The 18140-nt window shown below is 36.2% G+C and overlaps 2 protein-coding genes across 4 annotated transcripts; both read left to right on the top strand.

Annotated features, from left to right (window-relative positions):
* The first annotated feature begins 3304 nt into the window (after positions 1–3304).
* Positions 3305–7758, top strand: LOC143624347 (pto-interacting protein 1-like). 3 transcript variants are annotated; one of them, XM_077095041.1, is made up of 8 exons: positions 3305–3459; positions 4025–4118; positions 4201–4451; positions 5433–5559; positions 5649–5922; positions 6006–6138; positions 6210–6296; positions 7375–7758. In XM_077095041.1, exons 2-8 carry the CDS (start codon positions 4037–4039, stop codon positions 7504–7506), a joined length of 1086 nt encoding a protein of 361 aa, XP_076951156.1. In that variant the 5' UTR covers positions 3305–3459; positions 4025–4036; the 3' UTR covers positions 7507–7758. The 3 variants fall into 3 exon arrangements, with proteins under 3 accessions (XP_076951156.1, XP_076951157.1, XP_076951158.1); XM_077095042.1 differs by having other exon boundaries at positions 3307–3459; positions 4022–4118; XM_077095043.1 differs by having other exon boundaries at positions 3307–3459; positions 4011–4118.
* A 3176-nt stretch (positions 7759–10934) lies between these two features.
* On the top strand, positions 10935–11576 carry LOC143624318 (uncharacterized). Its single transcript, XM_077095012.1, has one exon. It carries the CDS (start codon positions 10935–10937, stop codon positions 11574–11576), a length of 642 nt encoding a protein of 213 aa, XP_076951127.1.
* The last annotated feature ends 6564 nt before the right edge of the window (positions 11577–18140 follow it).

The raw sequence follows: 18140 nt of genomic DNA, 5'->3' as shown, positions 1-18140 counted from the left end.
CTACTAGAAAGATTGTACTATTTCACCGATCATAGCATCTCAATTAATTTACCAAAAATCATCACAGAAGCACATACGTCTTAGGTTTCCAGAACATATTTTATTACATTTTTATTCCTCATAGTTTTCTCACAATCATCAAATCATTACAACAAACTCATAACAGTCAAATTCATGCGCAACAGAATGTTATTTGCAATTCCCGTTAAACGAAAAATCCAATAAATGCAAGACCACTTGGGTTAGGTTCCTAACTCAATGAGTCAACTTCCAGAAGTGGAACCAACCCAATTGGTCTCGTAGTTCATGAGATATAACATTTACAACATAACCTAACAGCAGGTCTAACAGCTCAGCTTTGCACAACGTTTTTGTAAAATCATAAAAGTTAACTTCTACTTGTCCAAAAATTACAAATTTATATTCTTTAGAAACTAGGCTCAGCCTAGTTTACTGTAGTACCAACAATCTCAACCAATTTTCATGTTTACACTTCGTTACAGTCACTTAAACATCAAATACACATTCTGTCCAGAAACTGTTTGCATCCAAACTCAACATAATAACAACCTATGAACTATCATGCATTCATATGACCCTCTAGACTCCATAAACACCATCCATGCACATCAATTACATATTACATACTTGATTAGGGTTTGTGTTTGAACTCAAATCAAAGACACAACAATTTACATGCAACAAGATTCAATCTAGTTATCAAATCATCATCAATCAACAACAATCATGTTAACTTCATACATACATGAAATCGGCTCATCTAGGGTTTTCAATTAACCCATTAAACATCAAAATCAATCAACAAGAATGTATAGAATAATCAAATATACCTTCCTAGCACCTAGTTCTTCAATCAACCACTTGATATGATGTTGTATGTGTGTGTATAATGGACGGCAGCCGTGAGGGAGGGGGTAGGGGGTTTCCGATCGGGGTTGGGAGTGTAGAGAATAAGTTAGGGTTTAGGTTATTAGTATAAATTTATAATAATAATAAGTTACACTCAAGTCCCTCCACTATCAAGTGTTACTTTTCTAGCCTAACTAACTTGTTTACATCTTGAGTTAACGTCTATAACCATGTTATCACATAACACATAAGTCTAACACATAATTACAAGTTTATATTCTTTAGAAACTAGGCTCAGCCTAGTTTACTGTAGTACCAACAATCTCAACCAATTTTCATGTTTACACTTCGTTACAGTCACTTAAACATCAAATACACATTCTGTCCATAAACTGTTTGCATCCAAACTCAACATAATAACAACCTATGAACTATCATGCATTCATATGACCCTCTAGACTCCATAAACACCATCTATGCACATCAATTACATATTACATACTTGATTAGGGTTTGTGTTTGAACTCAAATCAAAGACACAACAATTTACATGTAACAAGATTCAATCTAGTTATCAAATCATCATCAATCAACAACAATCATGTTAACTTCATACATACATGAAATCGGCTCATCTAGGGTTTTCAATTAACCCATTAAACATCAAAATCAATCAACAAGAATGTATAGAATAATCAAATATACCTTCCTAGCACCTAGTTCTTTAATCAACCACTTGATTTGATGTTGTATGTGTGTGTATAATGGACGGCAGCCGTGAGGGAGGGGGTAGGGGGTTTCCGATCGGGGTTGGGAGTGTAGAGAATAAGTTAGGGTTTAGGTTATTAGTATATATTTATAATAATAATAAGTTACACTCAAGTCCCTCCACTATCAAGTGTTACTTTTCTAGCCTAACTAACTTGTTTACATCTTGAGTTAACGTCTATAACCATGTTATCACATAACACATAAGTCTAACACATAATTATCACATAATTACTGTTTTGACGTTTTTCGTTTATTCATCAATCGTTTGCGTCAACTCGTTTGCGTTTCGGTGCAAATCCCGAAAGACTACACATGTAGTAAGTGTTAAGCCTCATTTAAACCCTAGTTTAAATGTAATGAAGCGTGCGTTATAGATTTAGTGATCTTAAGTTTGAATTGACGGAGTTGAGTTAACGGAGTTAACCTGAAATTGACGATTGTCACAACCGCTTACCTCCAATTTTATTTTATTCCCTCTTATTATTATTTTTTTTGCCTGACTAACAACATTAATTAATTATTCATTTCATTTTTAGTTTTCTAGATGGTAACCAAACAAGACAATGAAATGGTAATAATCCATTTCATTCCCTTGTTCATTCCATTCCCCCATCCATTCCATTCTCTCGTCCATTCCATTACCCCATACCAAACAGACCCTAAGTTTAGAGGGTTTCTTTGATTTTCTTTACTGATTACACCATAACGTGATAAACTGACGAGTTAAATGGTAACAAAAAAAAAAGATAAAACGCTAAAGCGGTATTGAAGCGGTAAATTATCGAAATACCGGTACCGATATCGGTATGGTACTAGTACTGAACTGATATATTCGGTACGGTATTCGGTATCTATTTTTCCTCAAATTCGGTATCGGTACTTTCAGTATTGGTACTGGTACGGTATCGGTACAGTTGCGATCTCATCCCTAAATTAATGCTTCTCAAACTTCTTATTTTTTAGCCCTTAACTACATGTATTTAAAACCAATGTTATAAAAGTAAGTCTACAAGGCCTAGTACTCCCCGAGTACTCGCTACATGGTATAGCGCCGAGAAGAGTTTCTTTAAGTTAATAAGAATCGGTCAAAGGTGGTCAACCTCAGTCAGAATCGCATGTAATCGGTCAACTTGAGCCGATTATAAAACTTATAAAATAAAACATAATTCATATTTTTATAAATTAAAAAAAGAATATCGTTTTTTAGTTAATGATTAGCAAATCTTAGAATAATTTAATATTTAAAAATGTATTTCTCTTATTTATATTGATATTTACTTATTTTGTTATAAATATTAGTATACCTATGATATTTGACATATATATAATATCCAAAATTTAATTTCCTTTATATTTCCCATTTCTAAGTACTTTTCGAGTACTCCTCGAGTACTCCGAGTATACCCAATTTTTCAATCAGTCGTCTAAAGTCTGCCTAGCTACTTTACAACCTTGTTTAAAACTATAAATTTGTATTTCTTTAATTAACATTGAGAGTTGACAAAGCTACAAATACATTCAATTAAAAGACGCCTTTTAAGACCACTTCAATGGGAGACAATTTCAAGAAAATGAAAAACTAAGACTATAAAAAGAAATGAAAATAAACCCACTTTTCAATTTTCAACCTCCATTTGCCTGACTTTTTTCTAACCTACGCCGCCCTATTCGGTGCATCTTAGCCACCAATTAAAAATATCCAAGACACACTGTGGATACACATTCCTCTTTTCTTCAGTTTACCAAAATATCCTCTTCTTTCTTTCTTCAAGCAACCCCTCTTTTTGATTCAACCCACCTGCAAAAACAAGATCTTTGGTCAGTTTTCTGTATATTAACAAATTCTGATGAAACCCTTTAAATTTCTACTAATAATTAGATCTTTCAGCTGTGTAATTTGACTTTTGTTGACTGTGTGTCTGTGATGATTAATTTCTGAGATTGGGATCTTTATTGATCCATGCTTGTTTGTTAGTAGATCAGTTGAATTTTGATATTATTTGGTCAACTATGCATAAAAATCATGTCTTTTGATGATTTATTGGGAATTGTGCTGTAAAATTGAATTTTGATATGAAGTTGTTATCTTTAATGGTGATATGTATTAGAAGTTTGCAGTTTCTTGAGTCTTGATTTGGTTTTGTATCTAGTCATCAAAGAGTATAAAGATGAGTTTTTTAACACTGTCAAATAAAGATAATAAGTTACAGTCAGAGCTAGTTGTTGTCAAGATCAAGAATTTTATGCATGTTGGCCTACCATTGGTTAGAAACTTAGGATTGTTTGAATGAACATAATTATGGTATATTTGGTTTGGTTTAAAAAGTTGTTCTGCTTAATTGATATTAATGAGGAAATGATTTATAAAGCTTTTGTGAAGTAGAGGAAACCGAACATGAGTTGCTTCGGCTGCTGCGGGGAAGATGATATGCACAAGTCTTATGATAACGGACCGTTCATGACAAATAACGCAGCAGGTGATAATTATATAAATGAATTACCTTATATATTTGCATAAATATAACTTTTTAGGGAACTTACTTAAAGCCACGAGGTCAGGACAAAATGCAGGTTATCGTGCCACCGAGGCTGCACCAAAGGACACACAGGCTGTAACCATGCAACCGATTGCGGTCCCCGCTCTTCAAGTGGACGAACTCAAAGAAATAACCGACAATTTTGGCACCAAGTCGTTAATCGGTGAGGGGTCGTATGGAAGAGTGTACCATGGTGTTTTGAGAAGCGGGCAAGCAGCCGCCATCAAGAAGTTAGACTCGAGTAAGCAACCGGATCAAGAATTTTTAGCCCAGGTATGTTCTAAATAATAAATACTGTTCATAGGGGTTAGTGCTTCCTTTTCGTGTCCATATGCTTCTTCTGTCTGTAGCTACTATAGTTTACTCATCATTGTATGTTAGCGGTAGTTTACAACTTCCCTTATTAGTACTTTAGTATGGTTGTTTGTTCTGATTGTCTTAGCTACATTCTATGTTTACATAAGACGATATTTCAAACTTGTAAACGTAAAAAAAGTGTTTGAAGTGGTTTGGGAACCGAGAATCTTAGCAGGGGCGGCTATACTATACTTATAAACAAACACAAATGGAGCATGGTTGTGTCTGTTGATTCAATTTTAACCGAACGAGGTTTTCTTGCTCGTGTTTGTGTTTGTTCGTTCAACTTTAACCGAACGAGGTTTTCTTGCTCGTATCCGTTTATGTTCGTTCATTAATAATATAAACGAACTGTGAACGATCATAACTGAAGTTCTGAACATATATGAACGAACATAAGCGAACATAACTGAGCGAACACCAATTGAAAGTAAACAAGAACATGAATCAGCTGTGCTTAAAAACTTATTAAAGCTAGGCCTAAATTGTAATGGGCGATATTTTAATCATAACACTAGACTAAATTGTAATGGACCTAGACTATTTACATGAATATGTAAACGCACAAACTTAAACAAACGTAAACTAGGGAGCATAATGAACGTAGACGAACGAACGTTAACGAACATAAATGAACGAGCGGGACATGTGTTCATGTTCGTCCGTTTATATACAAACTTCCAAGTTCCAACCAAACGGTTCACAAATGGTTCACTGAATTTTCAGTTTGTTTACAGGGCTAACATCAGCCTCTCTATCTCATGTGCTGGAGGCAATGTTTGCCCCTATCACACCCTTCCGAAACCCTAGCAATGGCTTATGCTATGTGGTATTATGCTGGGTATGCTTGTTTGTTTGTTATTTTTGGTTCCTAATGATTTTAGCATATCGTCACAGGTTTCAATGGTATCAAGGCTTAAAAGTGATAATGTTGTGGGGTTACTCGGGTATTGCATTGATGGCGGTTTAAGAGTGTTGGCTTATGAGTATGCTTCAAATGGATCTCTTCATGATATTCTGCACGGTTAGTGTTTTTATGGTCCCAAGTTTGTGATCATGCGGTTATAATCAGTTTATGTGAGAAGTAGTAACATGCTTATTATGTGAATGTAGGAAGAAAAGGGGTTAAAGGTGCACAACCGGGTCCGGTTTTATCATGGTCTCAAAGAGTTAAAATTGCTGTTGGCGCTGCAAAAGGGCTTGAATACTTGCACGAAAAGGCGCAGCCTCATATTATTCATCGTGATATTAAGTCTAGTAATGTTTTGCTTTTTGATGATGACGTGGCAAAGATTGCTGATTTTGACTTGTCAAATCAAGCACCGGATATGGCTGCACGCCTTCATTCTACTCGTGTTCTTGGTACCTTTGGTTATCATGCACCTGAGTAAGTTTACTTTTTATTTCATAAAGTTTTCAAGTCTTTTTTTTGTTGATGATTTTAAATTATTTACTTTAAATTTATGATAGATACGCGATGACTGGACAGTTGAGTTCAAAGAGTGATGTTTACAGCTTTGGAGTGGTTCTTCTAGAACTTTTGACGGGCCGAAAGCCTGTTGACCACACTTTGCCTCGTGGTCAACAGAGTCTTGTTACATGGGTATGCCACACTTTGTGTTATTTTAGTTTCTTCTTTTGTTTTTAATTCTAAATAACATATTATTGTGTCAGGCAACACCTAAACTGAGTGAAGATAAGGTGAAACAGTGTGTTGACACTAGACTTAATGGAGAATACCCCCCTAAAGCAGTTGCCAAGGTAATCGTAATTAATTTTACTTAAGTTCAATAGCTGAATCTTTATATTATACTTATAATGTAAAAATTGATCTTTACTTGTAAAAGGCAATTTACTTGTATTTCAGTAACTAACTAAACGTTGAATCTTTATGTGTTACTTATAATGTAAAAAATTGAATTTTTTACTTGTAATATGAAAAAGGCAGTTGCCTTTGGCAACTCGGAATTAACCTTTACTAAAAATTCAATTATTTTACTAAACTAAATTTTTGAGTATACTTAATATAAAAATTGAATCTTTTGCTTGTAATATAGAAAGGCAGTTGCCAAGGTAATTCAGAATTAACTTTTACTTTTATAAATCAATTAATTTACTAGAAGTTGAATCACTATTTTTACTTGGTTATAAAAATTGAATCTCTTGTAATATGATAAAGGCAGCTGGCAAGGTAATTAAGAATCAACTTTTACTTATAATTCAATTAATTTACTTAAAATGAATCTTTATATTTCACTTATGAAATAAAAATTAAAAATTTTAATTGTAATATAATAAGAGGCAGTTGCCAAGGTAATTCATAATAGTTCAATTATTTTACTAAAATTTGAATCCTTGTATTTACTTATAATATAAAAAATGGATCTTTCAATTCTAAAGCGCAGCTGCCAAGGTCATTCGGAATTAACTTTTACTTATAATTCAATTAAAATCTACTATAGATTGAATCTTTATATTTTACTTATCATATGAAAATTGAATCTTTTACTTGTAATATAAAAAAGCAGTTGCCAAGATAATTCAAAATTAACTTCTACTTATTATTAAATTAATTTACTAAAAATTGAATCTTTATATTTTATTTATAATTAAATATTGAATGTTTTACATGCAATCTTAAAATAGTCAGTTGCCAAGGTAATTAAAAACTAACTTTTACTTATAATTCAGTTGATTTACTAAAAATTGAATCATTATATGTTCTTTTCTTACAATCAATTAATATACTAAATATTGAATCTTTATATTTATAATCAACTATATATTTATAAACTCTTGTTGGAAAATAACATTTGGATTGTATGATTTAATTGGACAGATGGCGGCAGTTGCAGCCTTGTGTGTGCAATATGAAGCTGATTTCAGGCCAAACATGAGCATTGTGGTTAAAGCATTGCAGCCACTGTTGAATGCGCGTGCTGGACCGCAAACCGAAGCACCGCACTTGTGAATTCCTGGCCGGGCCTCTGCCACTACTACTGCTGCTGCTTGATTATAATCATTTTTGTGATGGGAGATAAAGCTAGCAGATATTTATGTTTATTGTGTGGAAGAATCATTCCACAACTGCTGATGCACATTCTTTTGTTTGGCTAAGGTTTCAAGACTTTCTTGTGGTAAATAGGGAAGGGATTTATTTATTTAGGTGCAAAGGAACTGTTTATGTACTCAAGATACAAGTTTATTTGATTCCTGGAAATGTGGTTTTGCTTGCATACACGACACGACACGAAAATAATTAGGTTTTGGATTGCCAAATTTGACCCGTTTAATAGTATTTGAACAGGCAAATTAAACAGGTCGACTCGCTAGCCCGCTTAAATGGCAAAAATTGACGGGTTGGGCGGTTTAATGTCATTGGTTGAAACGGGCCGTGTCAATTTGGTTTGAGTTCCGGACAAAACAGGTCATTTAAAAAATCATTCATTTGGTTTGGGTCAAAATAGCAAAAATGTAGTCAGGTTGAAAGTTAGTCGTTTTTGAAAAAAGTACTAAAGTAGATTCACCTGCTATAGGGTTTCTAGTGGGGTGTTGTGGCGGTTGAAGCTGTGATGATACCAGTGTTGGCAGTGTGTGACGTATCGTAGGTGGTGGAGACAATGCTTATGAGTGGTACTAAGAGCATTCTCATCCCACCCTCTATCCCTAAACTAAAAATTATACTAAAACCCACTACATTTTCTCTCTCTATTTCAATTAAATAATACTTTTTATACCTTTTATTATTACCTTTTCTGTTTCCTTCACTCACAACCACTCTCAAAATATATTAAAAAATTATATATGATGAACAGTAACTTTTCAAATATATAGAAAAATCATAACTTTTTCTAAAATATAAAAACTCTTCACTCACAACACCCTGAATTACTCTCTAAATTATAAAAACACCTCTCACATTAAATGAGGGGTTAGATGAGAATGCTCTAAATAAGCACTAATCTATTTGGACCTTTTTAGATTTTTTTTTTTGAAAGGCCAACATAAAATTTTATATTTCACCAGGTAGCCAGTGGCTACAAACTACTTGCTCTTTTCCATATAAATTACACCCCCACTAGAAAAGACAATAGCAAAATAACCAAACAGTAACTACGTACAAGCAATTACATACAATCTAAAAAATATCAAATCTTCTCCACTTGTCCCACGTAATCGCCAACTCCTTTGATCTGTTCCTTACCCACAGATAAGCCATAGATTTAACTTCCTCGATAACCTTCGTATGTGAGATAGGGGTCTGTTCGAACACCAGCTCATTACGCATGCTCCAAATACTCAATGATAGCATGGACAACCTTTCTTTCTTTATCGGATCCATAGACATCCAAGTGAGAGCCTAAAATATCACTGATACTAAATGTAAAGAATCTTGGGATCTTGCACCACTGGGCAATGACTAACCAAATTACATGGGAGAATTAGCAAGACACAAACAGATGGTCGCTGGTTTCATTGTAGTCTCCACAAAATGGACATCGGCCCGAGGCTACCTGGATGTTTCGAGCTGCTAGAGCCATGAATGTAGGCAACCGTTCTTGCTCGGCCCTCCAAGCTACAATTCCAACCTTCGTTGGAACACATTTATTCCAAAGAAACTTATAGTTCGGCCGTAGACCTTGAGATGCATCAATGCTCCTTTTAACACTTTTCACCGAGAAAATTCCAGATGGGTCAAGGCCCCAACACCATTTGTCTTCACCACCCTGAAACGAGAGGGGATCTGAGTAGATTTTCCAAAGCTTGGACCTGATTCAGCTCTTCCCCGTGAAAACTTGTTCGAGACCAATTCTAGCACCAAATCAGGTTATTCCCAACCTGTTGTATCCTGTCAGCCACATAACAGCTTTTGTTTTTTTCAATCACAAATAAATCAAGGAACCGAACACATAAAGGAGAGTCTTCAATCCATGTATCTCGCCAAAACATAATGCTTGATCCATTACCCAACACAACTTTTATTTCTTTATTCAGTTCCACCCCCAACAATGTCAATTGGTTCAAGATATTGTGGATTTGTTTCCATGGCCCAGGTAAAGAAATTTTTGCTAGAATAAAATTCCATGTTCGTGAATTATGATGAATAGCCCATATGACTTTCCTCCAAAGCCAATCCTTTTCAACCTTAAACCTCCACCACCATTTTGATAACATCGATAAATTTGCATCTCTTAGTGAACCGAATCCAAGGCCACCACATTCCACCGGACCAATGACCTTTTTCCACGTGATCTAGTTCATCTTTGAACTATCCTCAGTTCCTCCCCAGAAGAAAGTCCTTCTTAATTTTTCAAGATAATCAATTACTTGAACAGGTGCCTTATACATAGAGAAAAAGTAGGTTGGCAATGAATTAAGGACGGATTTTAACAGTGTAACCCTGTTGGTAAATTTTTGTGAAAAAAAATATATACATGTTTAATCTTTGAATTATTTTATTCAAGGTTGTTAGTCAATTAGTCAAAGCCATTAAAATGTCCTTTAATTTGGTCAAAAAAAATTAAAGTTTTGGTTAATGATTCCTTTAATTTGGTCAAAAAATTAAAGTTTTGGTTAATAATGGTTGAATGGTTTCAACTTTTTACTAGTATAAATACCAAGGGAGCTCATTGGTTGTAGACACACAAAAAACACAAAATTAACACATTCTCTCTTGTGTTTTCTCCAACTTTCTCCTTAAAAAAAATTCCAACATTCTTGATCATCTTCATCATTTTATTTAAGGTACTATTCGGGTGCTAGAGCCCTCCCCGGCAGTACATATTGCTTAGGCCGTTGTACCCTGAGAAACAAAACGGGGAGAGACCCGGAATTTGTTTAAGTGCCCCGTGTAAAACACGATCCTCGGCCACAAAACTATGACACCATTCTTCTTCTACACCTTTCTTGCATTATTTTATTTCAATTGTATTGTACTTTTGATTTTTTCCGGTGTAATTTACTTGCTTTCCTAGATCGGTTTGATTCTTTGTATTGTAATCATTTTATTAAAAGTGTTTTATTTTTTATACGCGAACGGTTTCCTACAATCTTAAAACAAATTTTTTAAAAATCACCGTTCATGTATTCAAAACATTCTCATGTGACTCAAACTAGTTTTGTTTCACGCGGTTGTGTTTTTAAAAAACATTTTTTTTTCCGTTTCTATTCAAAGGAGCGACTTTGTAGAAACGGAAACTTGTTACAATTCGGATTTTTTAACGCTAAACTCTTGGAAAAACCCATTGTTTGGTCCCTTCAAAGTTGGACTTAGAACACCTTCGGTGGGTTAATTCGAGAGTTCGGATTAAAAAGTTTTGCATAACTTTAATTTAGTGGGAGCGACCACTATTAATATTTCCGAAAAACTAACTTAGCATAGTTTATTTTTCAGAAAAAATGGCATCACCGTCATCGAGCAAGGTTACCCGTACGCCTTTGTCCGTTATGGTAGGAGCGACTACCATGGCTAATCACGCTGAAAAACCCGAGAAGTTCTCAGGTTTGCACTTTAAACGGTGGCAACAGAAGATGTTCTTCTATTTGACCACCTTGAACCTTGCGAGGTTCTTGATAGAATCCGCTCCCCTAGCCACTAACGCGGAGGGGGAGACCGACGCTCAAACTTTGAGTGCGGTAGATGCGTGGAAGCATTCAGAATTCTTATGTCGAAACTATGTGTTAAACGGTTTAGTTGACGCATTGTATAACGTGTACTCTTCAATAAAGTCTGCCAAAGAATTATGGGAGTCTTTAGACAAAAAGTACAAAACGGAGGATGCGGAAACAAAGAAATTTGTTGTCGCCCGTTTCTTGGACTATAAAATGGTTGACTCTAAGACTGTTATTAGTCAAGTCCAAGAGTTGCAAGTTATACTTTACGACATCTTTGCTGAGGGAATGACACTTAGTGAGACATTTCAAGTGGCAGCGATGATTGAAAAATTGCCTCCTAGTTGGGTTGAGTTTAAGAATTATCTTAAACACAAGCGAAAGGATATGACCATTGATGATCTTATTGTTCGACTTCGGATAGAATAAGACAATAAGAGAGCTCAAAAAGGTAGCCTAGTGGATGTCTCCGCCAAGGCTAACTTAGTCGAGTACGGTCAATCCTCCAAAGGGGGCAACAAGGGCAAAGGCAAAGGTAACAAAGGGAAAGCAAAAGTGGACCATGGCGTGAAAAAAGGGGTTGTGAAAAAGAAGCCTCCACCTTTCCAAGGACCATGTTACAACTGTAACGAGATGGGGCACCTGACGAACCAGTGCAAGAAACTGAAGCATGAGCGCGCACATTTGGTGGACGAGGATGACACTCCTCTCATGGCGATGATTACCGAGGAAGCGGCTTTTATCGAGGAAGTCAACGTTGTGGGAGACGCTCCCAAAGGGTGGTATGTTGACACCGGTGCAATCCACCATGTTTGCGGCGACAAACAACTCTTTAAGAATTTCAAAGAGGCTGCGGGTGACCAGGAGCTTTACATGGGGAATAAAGCGACCGCGGACATCATGGGGGAAGGCGATGTGATCTTGAAGTGGACTTCTGGCAAGGAGCTCACGTTGACCAAAGTTCTCTATGATCCCGAGATTCGCAAGAATCTTGTCTCGGGATGGATGCTCAACAAGCATGGATTTCGCTTGGTGATTGAATCGGATAAATTTATTTTATTGAAAAATGGAATGTTTGTCGGCAAGGGTTATGCCGACAATGCTATGTTCAAATTGAATGTAATTGTTGTCAAAAATTCTATGAATAAAATTGCAACTTCTTGTGTTTGGCATGGTAGACTAGGACATATAAATTTTAATTCAATTCGACGTTTAATTAAATTAAATAGCATTCCATGTTTTAAAATCGATTCAAAATATAAATGCGAAACATGTGTTGAATCCAAACTAACGAGAAAGCCTTTCAAATCGGTTCAACGAATAACCGAACATCTTGATTTAATCCACACAGATGTGTGCGATTTAAAAGCCACTCCCACAAGAGGTGGAAATAAGTATTTCATCACGTTCATTGATGATAGTACTCGGTATTGCTATGTATACTTACTTAAAAGTAAGGATGAAGCAATAGACAAGTTTATCTTGTATAAAGATGAGGTTGAAAATCAACAAAAACGGAGAATAAAAACTTTGCGAAGTGATAGGGGTGGTGAATATGTTTCACCATTTGTGGAAATATGCGCAAAAAGTGGCATAATACATGAGTGTACCCCACCTTATTCTCCACAATCAAATGGCATTGCGGAACGAAAGAACCGTAATTTAAAAGAGATTATGAATGCCATGTTGATTAGCTCGGGCGTGAGCTATGACTTGTGGGGGAGGCTATTCTCTCGACCAATTATATCTTGAATAAGATACCCCGCAAGAAAACGAACGTGACTCCGTATGAGTTATGGAAGGGTAAAAAACCTTCATACAAATACATTCCAGTATGGGGGTGCCTTGCCAAGGTGACGGTTCCGCCACCAAAGGCACTAACGATAGGACATAAAACCGTGGATTGTATATTTATTGGATATGCACACCATAGTAATGTGCATAGGTTTCTTGTACATGAGTCCAAGAATCCCAATGTACATGAAGGCACTATTGTTGAGTGGAGGGCCAACGATTTTTTCGAAAATGTGTTTCCCTGTTTAAGGAAAACACATGCGAGTTCATCAAGAGCGATTGATGAAGCAAGTACATCAAGAGCAATTGATGATACTGTTCATGATGAGAGACATGAACGACTCGAAATTGAGGAAAGTCAGCTTAGACGAAGCAAAAGACCAAGGATTGAAAAATCCTTCGCTCCTGATTTCGTGAGCTACATGTTTGAGGGTGAGCCCAATACCTACCGCGAGGCGGTTACCTCCGCAGAATCACCTCAATGGAAAGAAGCTATTAAGAACGAGATAGATTCTATATTGCAAAATCATACTTGGGAGTTAGTAGATCTTCCACCGGGTTGTAAACCCCTTGGATATCGTTGGATATTCAAAAGGAAGATGAAAGCCGATGGAAATATTGATAAATACAAGGCAAGGTTAGTGATCAAAGGGTATAGTCAAAAAAAAGGTCTAGACTATTTTGATACTTACTCGCCGGTCACGCAAATAACCTCAATAAGGTTGGTTCTTGCAATCGCGGCCTTACGAAATTTGGAAATTCACCAAATGGATGTAAAAACCGCATTTCTAAATGGCGATTTAGATGAAGAGATTTACATGGATCAACCCGAGGGTTTCTCCGCCCCAGGGAAAGAGGGCAAAGTATGTAAACTAGTCAAATCATTGTATGGTTTGAAGCAAGCTCCAAAACAATGGCACTTAAAGTTTGATCATGTCATGCTTGACAATGGTTTCAAAATAAACGAGTGTGACAAATGTGTCTATGTGAAGGACACGCTAGGAGGTTATGTGATTTTATGTCTTTATGTAGATGATATGCTTATCATTGGGAGTAATGATACTATGATTAAATCTACAAAAGATATGTTGAAAGCGAGGTTTGACATGAAAGACTTGGGTCTCGCGGACGTGATTCTTGGGGTTCAAATTACTAGAACCCAAAATGGTCTTATCTTGAGTCAATCTCACTATGTGGATAAAATTCTTGAGAAATTCAATAAAGATGACACGCGTGTCGCGTCAACTCCAATTAATATGACCCACCATCTATCTAAAAATAGAGGCGAGGGTGTTGCTCAGTTGGAGTACTCAAGAATTATTGGTAGTCTAATGTATCTTTTGACATGTACTCGACCCGATCTAGCTTATGCCGTGAGTAGGCTAAGTAGATATACTAGTAATCTGAGCGTGGAACACTGGAAAAGTATAACACGGGTTCTAAGGTACTTAAGATACACAAGAGACTATGGACTCCATTATAATCGAGATACAGCTGTGATCGAAGGATACAGTGATGCAAATTGGATTTCGGATATAAAAGATTCTAAATCAACAAGTGGATATGTATTCACACTTGGTGGTGCAGCTATTGCTTGGAAGTCTTCTAAGCAAACGGTTGTAGCTAGATCCACGATGGAATCGGAGTTTATCGCCTTGGATAAATGTGGTGAAGAGGCGGAATGGCTACGTTAATTTTATGGAAGATATTCCAATATGGCCAAAGCCTTTGTCGGCTATTTGCATACATTGTGACAGTCAATCAGCGATTGGTAGAGCCCATAGCGTGATGTACAACGGCAAATCAAGGCATATTCGACGTAGACATAACACGGTACGAAAACTACTCACAACGGGTGTTATCACGATTGACTATGTGAATTCAAAAGATAACATTGCAGACCCGTTAACAAAAGGCTTAAGCAAAGAGTTAGTTAACAAGTCGTCAAAAGGAATGGGACTAAAGCCCATGGGAAAAGGGGACATGAGGGAAACCTAACCTAGTTGACTGGAGATCCCAAGATCTAGGTTCAATAGGATAACTTAATCATTAAACCAAGGGTGGTCACTGTGGGGGAGTACCCCAAACCAAACTAAAGGGCATTGCGTGCACGCGTGTCCTAGTCCATTCCAGTCAGTGACACATGTTGTAAGGATAAGCATAATAAAGGTTAATGATTTGTGGAAATCAACAAACCTATTGCTTTTAATGATTCGAGCGAGAATCACCTATGTGAGAGAGAACTAGGGTCGGTTCGAATGGATTTTGGGGCAAAAATCCTAGAGCTCTCACAGAACCAGGCTAGTGTTCCAGGACCATAATAGGACACGACAGTGTGGGGTTGGCCAGATCAGGGAGAGTGTTGTGTGAAGTGTATTATCATCTACATAAATGGGGGTATGTTCAAAGACATCGTGTCTACACACCGCTAGGAGACTAAGTATGCTTCACAACGGAATGTTCAAAGGGTAACACCTACCTATCCTGCAATGCTAAACCGTTGAATTGAATCTAAGAAACTTGCATGTATGGATTGATCTCAATGTGAAAATGAATGAGTTTTGTTTTCACATGTGGGGGATGTTGGAAAATATGCGGAAATGAATAAGTTTTGTTTTCACATGTGGGGGATTGTTGGAAAATTTTTGTGAAAAAAAAAATATATATGTTTAAACTTTGAATTATTTTATTCAAGGTTGTTAGTCAATTAGTCAAAGCCATTAAATGTCCTTTAATTTGATTAAAAAAATTAAAGTTTGGTTAATGGTTCCTTTAATTTGGTCAAAAAATTAAAGTTTTGATTAATAATGGTTGAATGGTTTCAACTTTCTACTAGTATAAATACCAAGGAAGCTCCTTGGTTGTAGACACACAAAAAACACAAAATTAACACATTCTCTCTTGTGTTTTCTCCAACTTTCTCCTTAAAAAAAATTCCAACATTCTTGATCATCTTCATCATTTTATTTAAGGTACTATTCGGGTGCTAAAGCCCTCCCCGGCAGTACATATTGCTTAGGTCGTTGTACCCTGGGAAACAAAATGGGGAGAGACCCGGAATTTGTTTTAAGGGCCCCGTGTAAAACACGATCCTCGGCTACAAAGACTACGACACCATTCTTCTTCTACACCTTTCTTGTATTATTTTATTTCAATTGTATTGTAATTTTGATTTTTTCCGGTGTAATTCGTATTGTAATTTACTTGCTTTCCTAGATAGGTTTGATTCCTTGTATTGTAATCATTTTATTAAAAGTGTTTTATTTTTATACGCGAACGGTTGCCTACAAACCCTTCCTTCAAAAGACAGACACCTCGCTTTACCAGGTACTTGAATGGAAAATTACCAGGTACTTGAATGGAAAATTACCTTTTTAGATTAACCTGTAATATCGTAGTTACTTTTTTTTAACCTTTTTTTTTACTAATTTATATAGACACAAATTGACCCATTCACCATTTCAAAAAAGACTTAAATAAATCCATGTATGATTTATATTTGTCCAAAGAGTTACTGGCTTTTAATACTCTCAATCTCAATTTTTACTCATTGGTCGATAAAACTCCCAACTAACGATTTGTCTCTCATCATTCCCAACTTGTAACTTGTTTTTTTCTGTCACTCCCGAACTTAACGGACCCTAACTCCGTTCGTTAGGTTCAGGAGTGACAGAAGAAAACAAGTTAAAGTTGGGAGTGTTGGGAGACAAATTGTTAGTTGTGAGTGTTTTCGGGAAATCAGTGAAAGTTGAGAGTGTTAAAAAGCAATACCCCTTTGTCCAAATCAACTATTTTCAAGAATGCGTCATGATTTCCCATTATACACTTAACCAGTTTTTTTTACAACTCACCAATCTGATTAACACGTCTACAACTTGATTATTACCCATCAACATGTTTGACACAAGTTTAATAGAATTATTATATTTTTAAATTTAAATTTATTTACTTCATAATTTTTCTATATGTAAACAATAAAATAATAAAATTATTCCAACAACCACCTACAGTTTTACTTCTTGTCAATTTTTTATTGATAATTTTTTTCAAACAATTAATTACGTCATAATAATATGAATATATAAAAACGTAGAAATAGAGATGGCCAAAAAAACCGGTTGGGGAACCGGTTTACCGGTTTAAACCGGAAACCGGTTTTTACGAAAACCGGTTTTTTAAAAACCGGTTTGACCGGTTTAGAAACCGCCGGTTCGTCTTTCGGTTACAAGTTCTAGATCCAAAACTGGTTAACGAACCGGTTAATGGAAAAACCGGTTTTTTTATTAACCGGTTATGAAAAAACCGGTTAACCGGTTTATAAAAAAACCGGTTTATAACGGCTATATGCCCGTTTTTTTTGTTTTTGGACCGTTTTTTTTTTTTTTTTACCATTTTACCCCCACAAACATCTATATATAGTTTAGGTTGGGTATTGGTTAGATCACACTCGATTATACAACTCCAAACGCTCTAAACGTTTATTTCATACGCGATTATTTTGTTATCTCACGCTCAATTATACCACATTACCACTCCATACGCTCTTATTTCGTAGTCGTTTATTTCATACTCGAGTATACCACTCTTATTTCGTAGTCGATTATCATGGCCTCCCAAAGTGCTGCTTCATCCGTCAACATGGGTGCCTCGAACACGGGAGAAACGGTCGTTCGGGTCATCCCCACGAAACGAAACCATGATGTTTGGCAACATTTCGACCTATGCGAAATGTCTAACGGTAGCCAAAAAGCTCGATGCAAACATTGTTTGAAGTTTTATGGCAAAGATGCAAACTCCACTTTAAAAGCGCATGTACAAAGGCCCTTTTGCAAGGCCTTGAAGGACGAATCGGGAAGTAGTTCGCAGCCGGAGATGACGAATCAAGGAGCGGTGTTTACGTACGACGTTGAAGCGGTACGTCAACAGTTTTCAAACTTTGTGATTCAACAAACACTTCCTTTCAACCACTTCGACAACCCTCAATTCACGGAGATGATGCAAAACTATGTTCAACCACGCTACCAACACGTAAGTCGTTCGACCCTTAGAAGAGATTGTCTTAAAGCATGGAAAAACGCTAAATCCGAACTAATTTCATACTTTTCAAACTTACAAACTGGTGTAAACTTAACAACGGATGTGTGGTCGGTACCTCATGGTTCGCCCGACTCATACATTTGTGTGACGGCTCATTGGGTT

The sequence above is a fragment of the Bidens hawaiensis genome, unplaced genomic scaffold (assembly GCF_021521415.1).
Source record: "Bidens hawaiensis isolate Kalapana, Puna unplaced genomic scaffold, B.hawaiensis_p1.1 tig00003760_1, whole genome shotgun sequence".
Lineage (NCBI taxonomy): Eukaryota > Viridiplantae > Streptophyta > Magnoliopsida > Asterales > Asteraceae > Bidens > Bidens hawaiensis.
This window is presented reverse-complemented; position numbering and strand designations above follow the sequence as displayed.

Coding starts and splice junctions, on each gene's coding strand:
- LOC143624347 (XM_077095041.1), top strand. CDS start 4,037: ATGAGTTGCTTCGGCTGCTGCGGGGAAGATGATATGCACAAGTCTTAT. Junction 4,452..5,432: donor ATCAAGAATTTTTAGCCCAG/GTATGTTCTAAA, acceptor ATATCGTCACAG/GTTTCAATGGTATCAAGGCT. Junction 5,923..6,005: donor TTTGGTTATCATGCACCTGA/GTAAGTTTACTT, acceptor AATTTATGATAG/ATACGCGATGACTGGACAGT.
- LOC143624318 (XM_077095012.1), top strand. CDS start 10,935: ATGGCATCACCGTCATCGAGCAAGGTTACCCGTACGCCTTTGTCCGTT.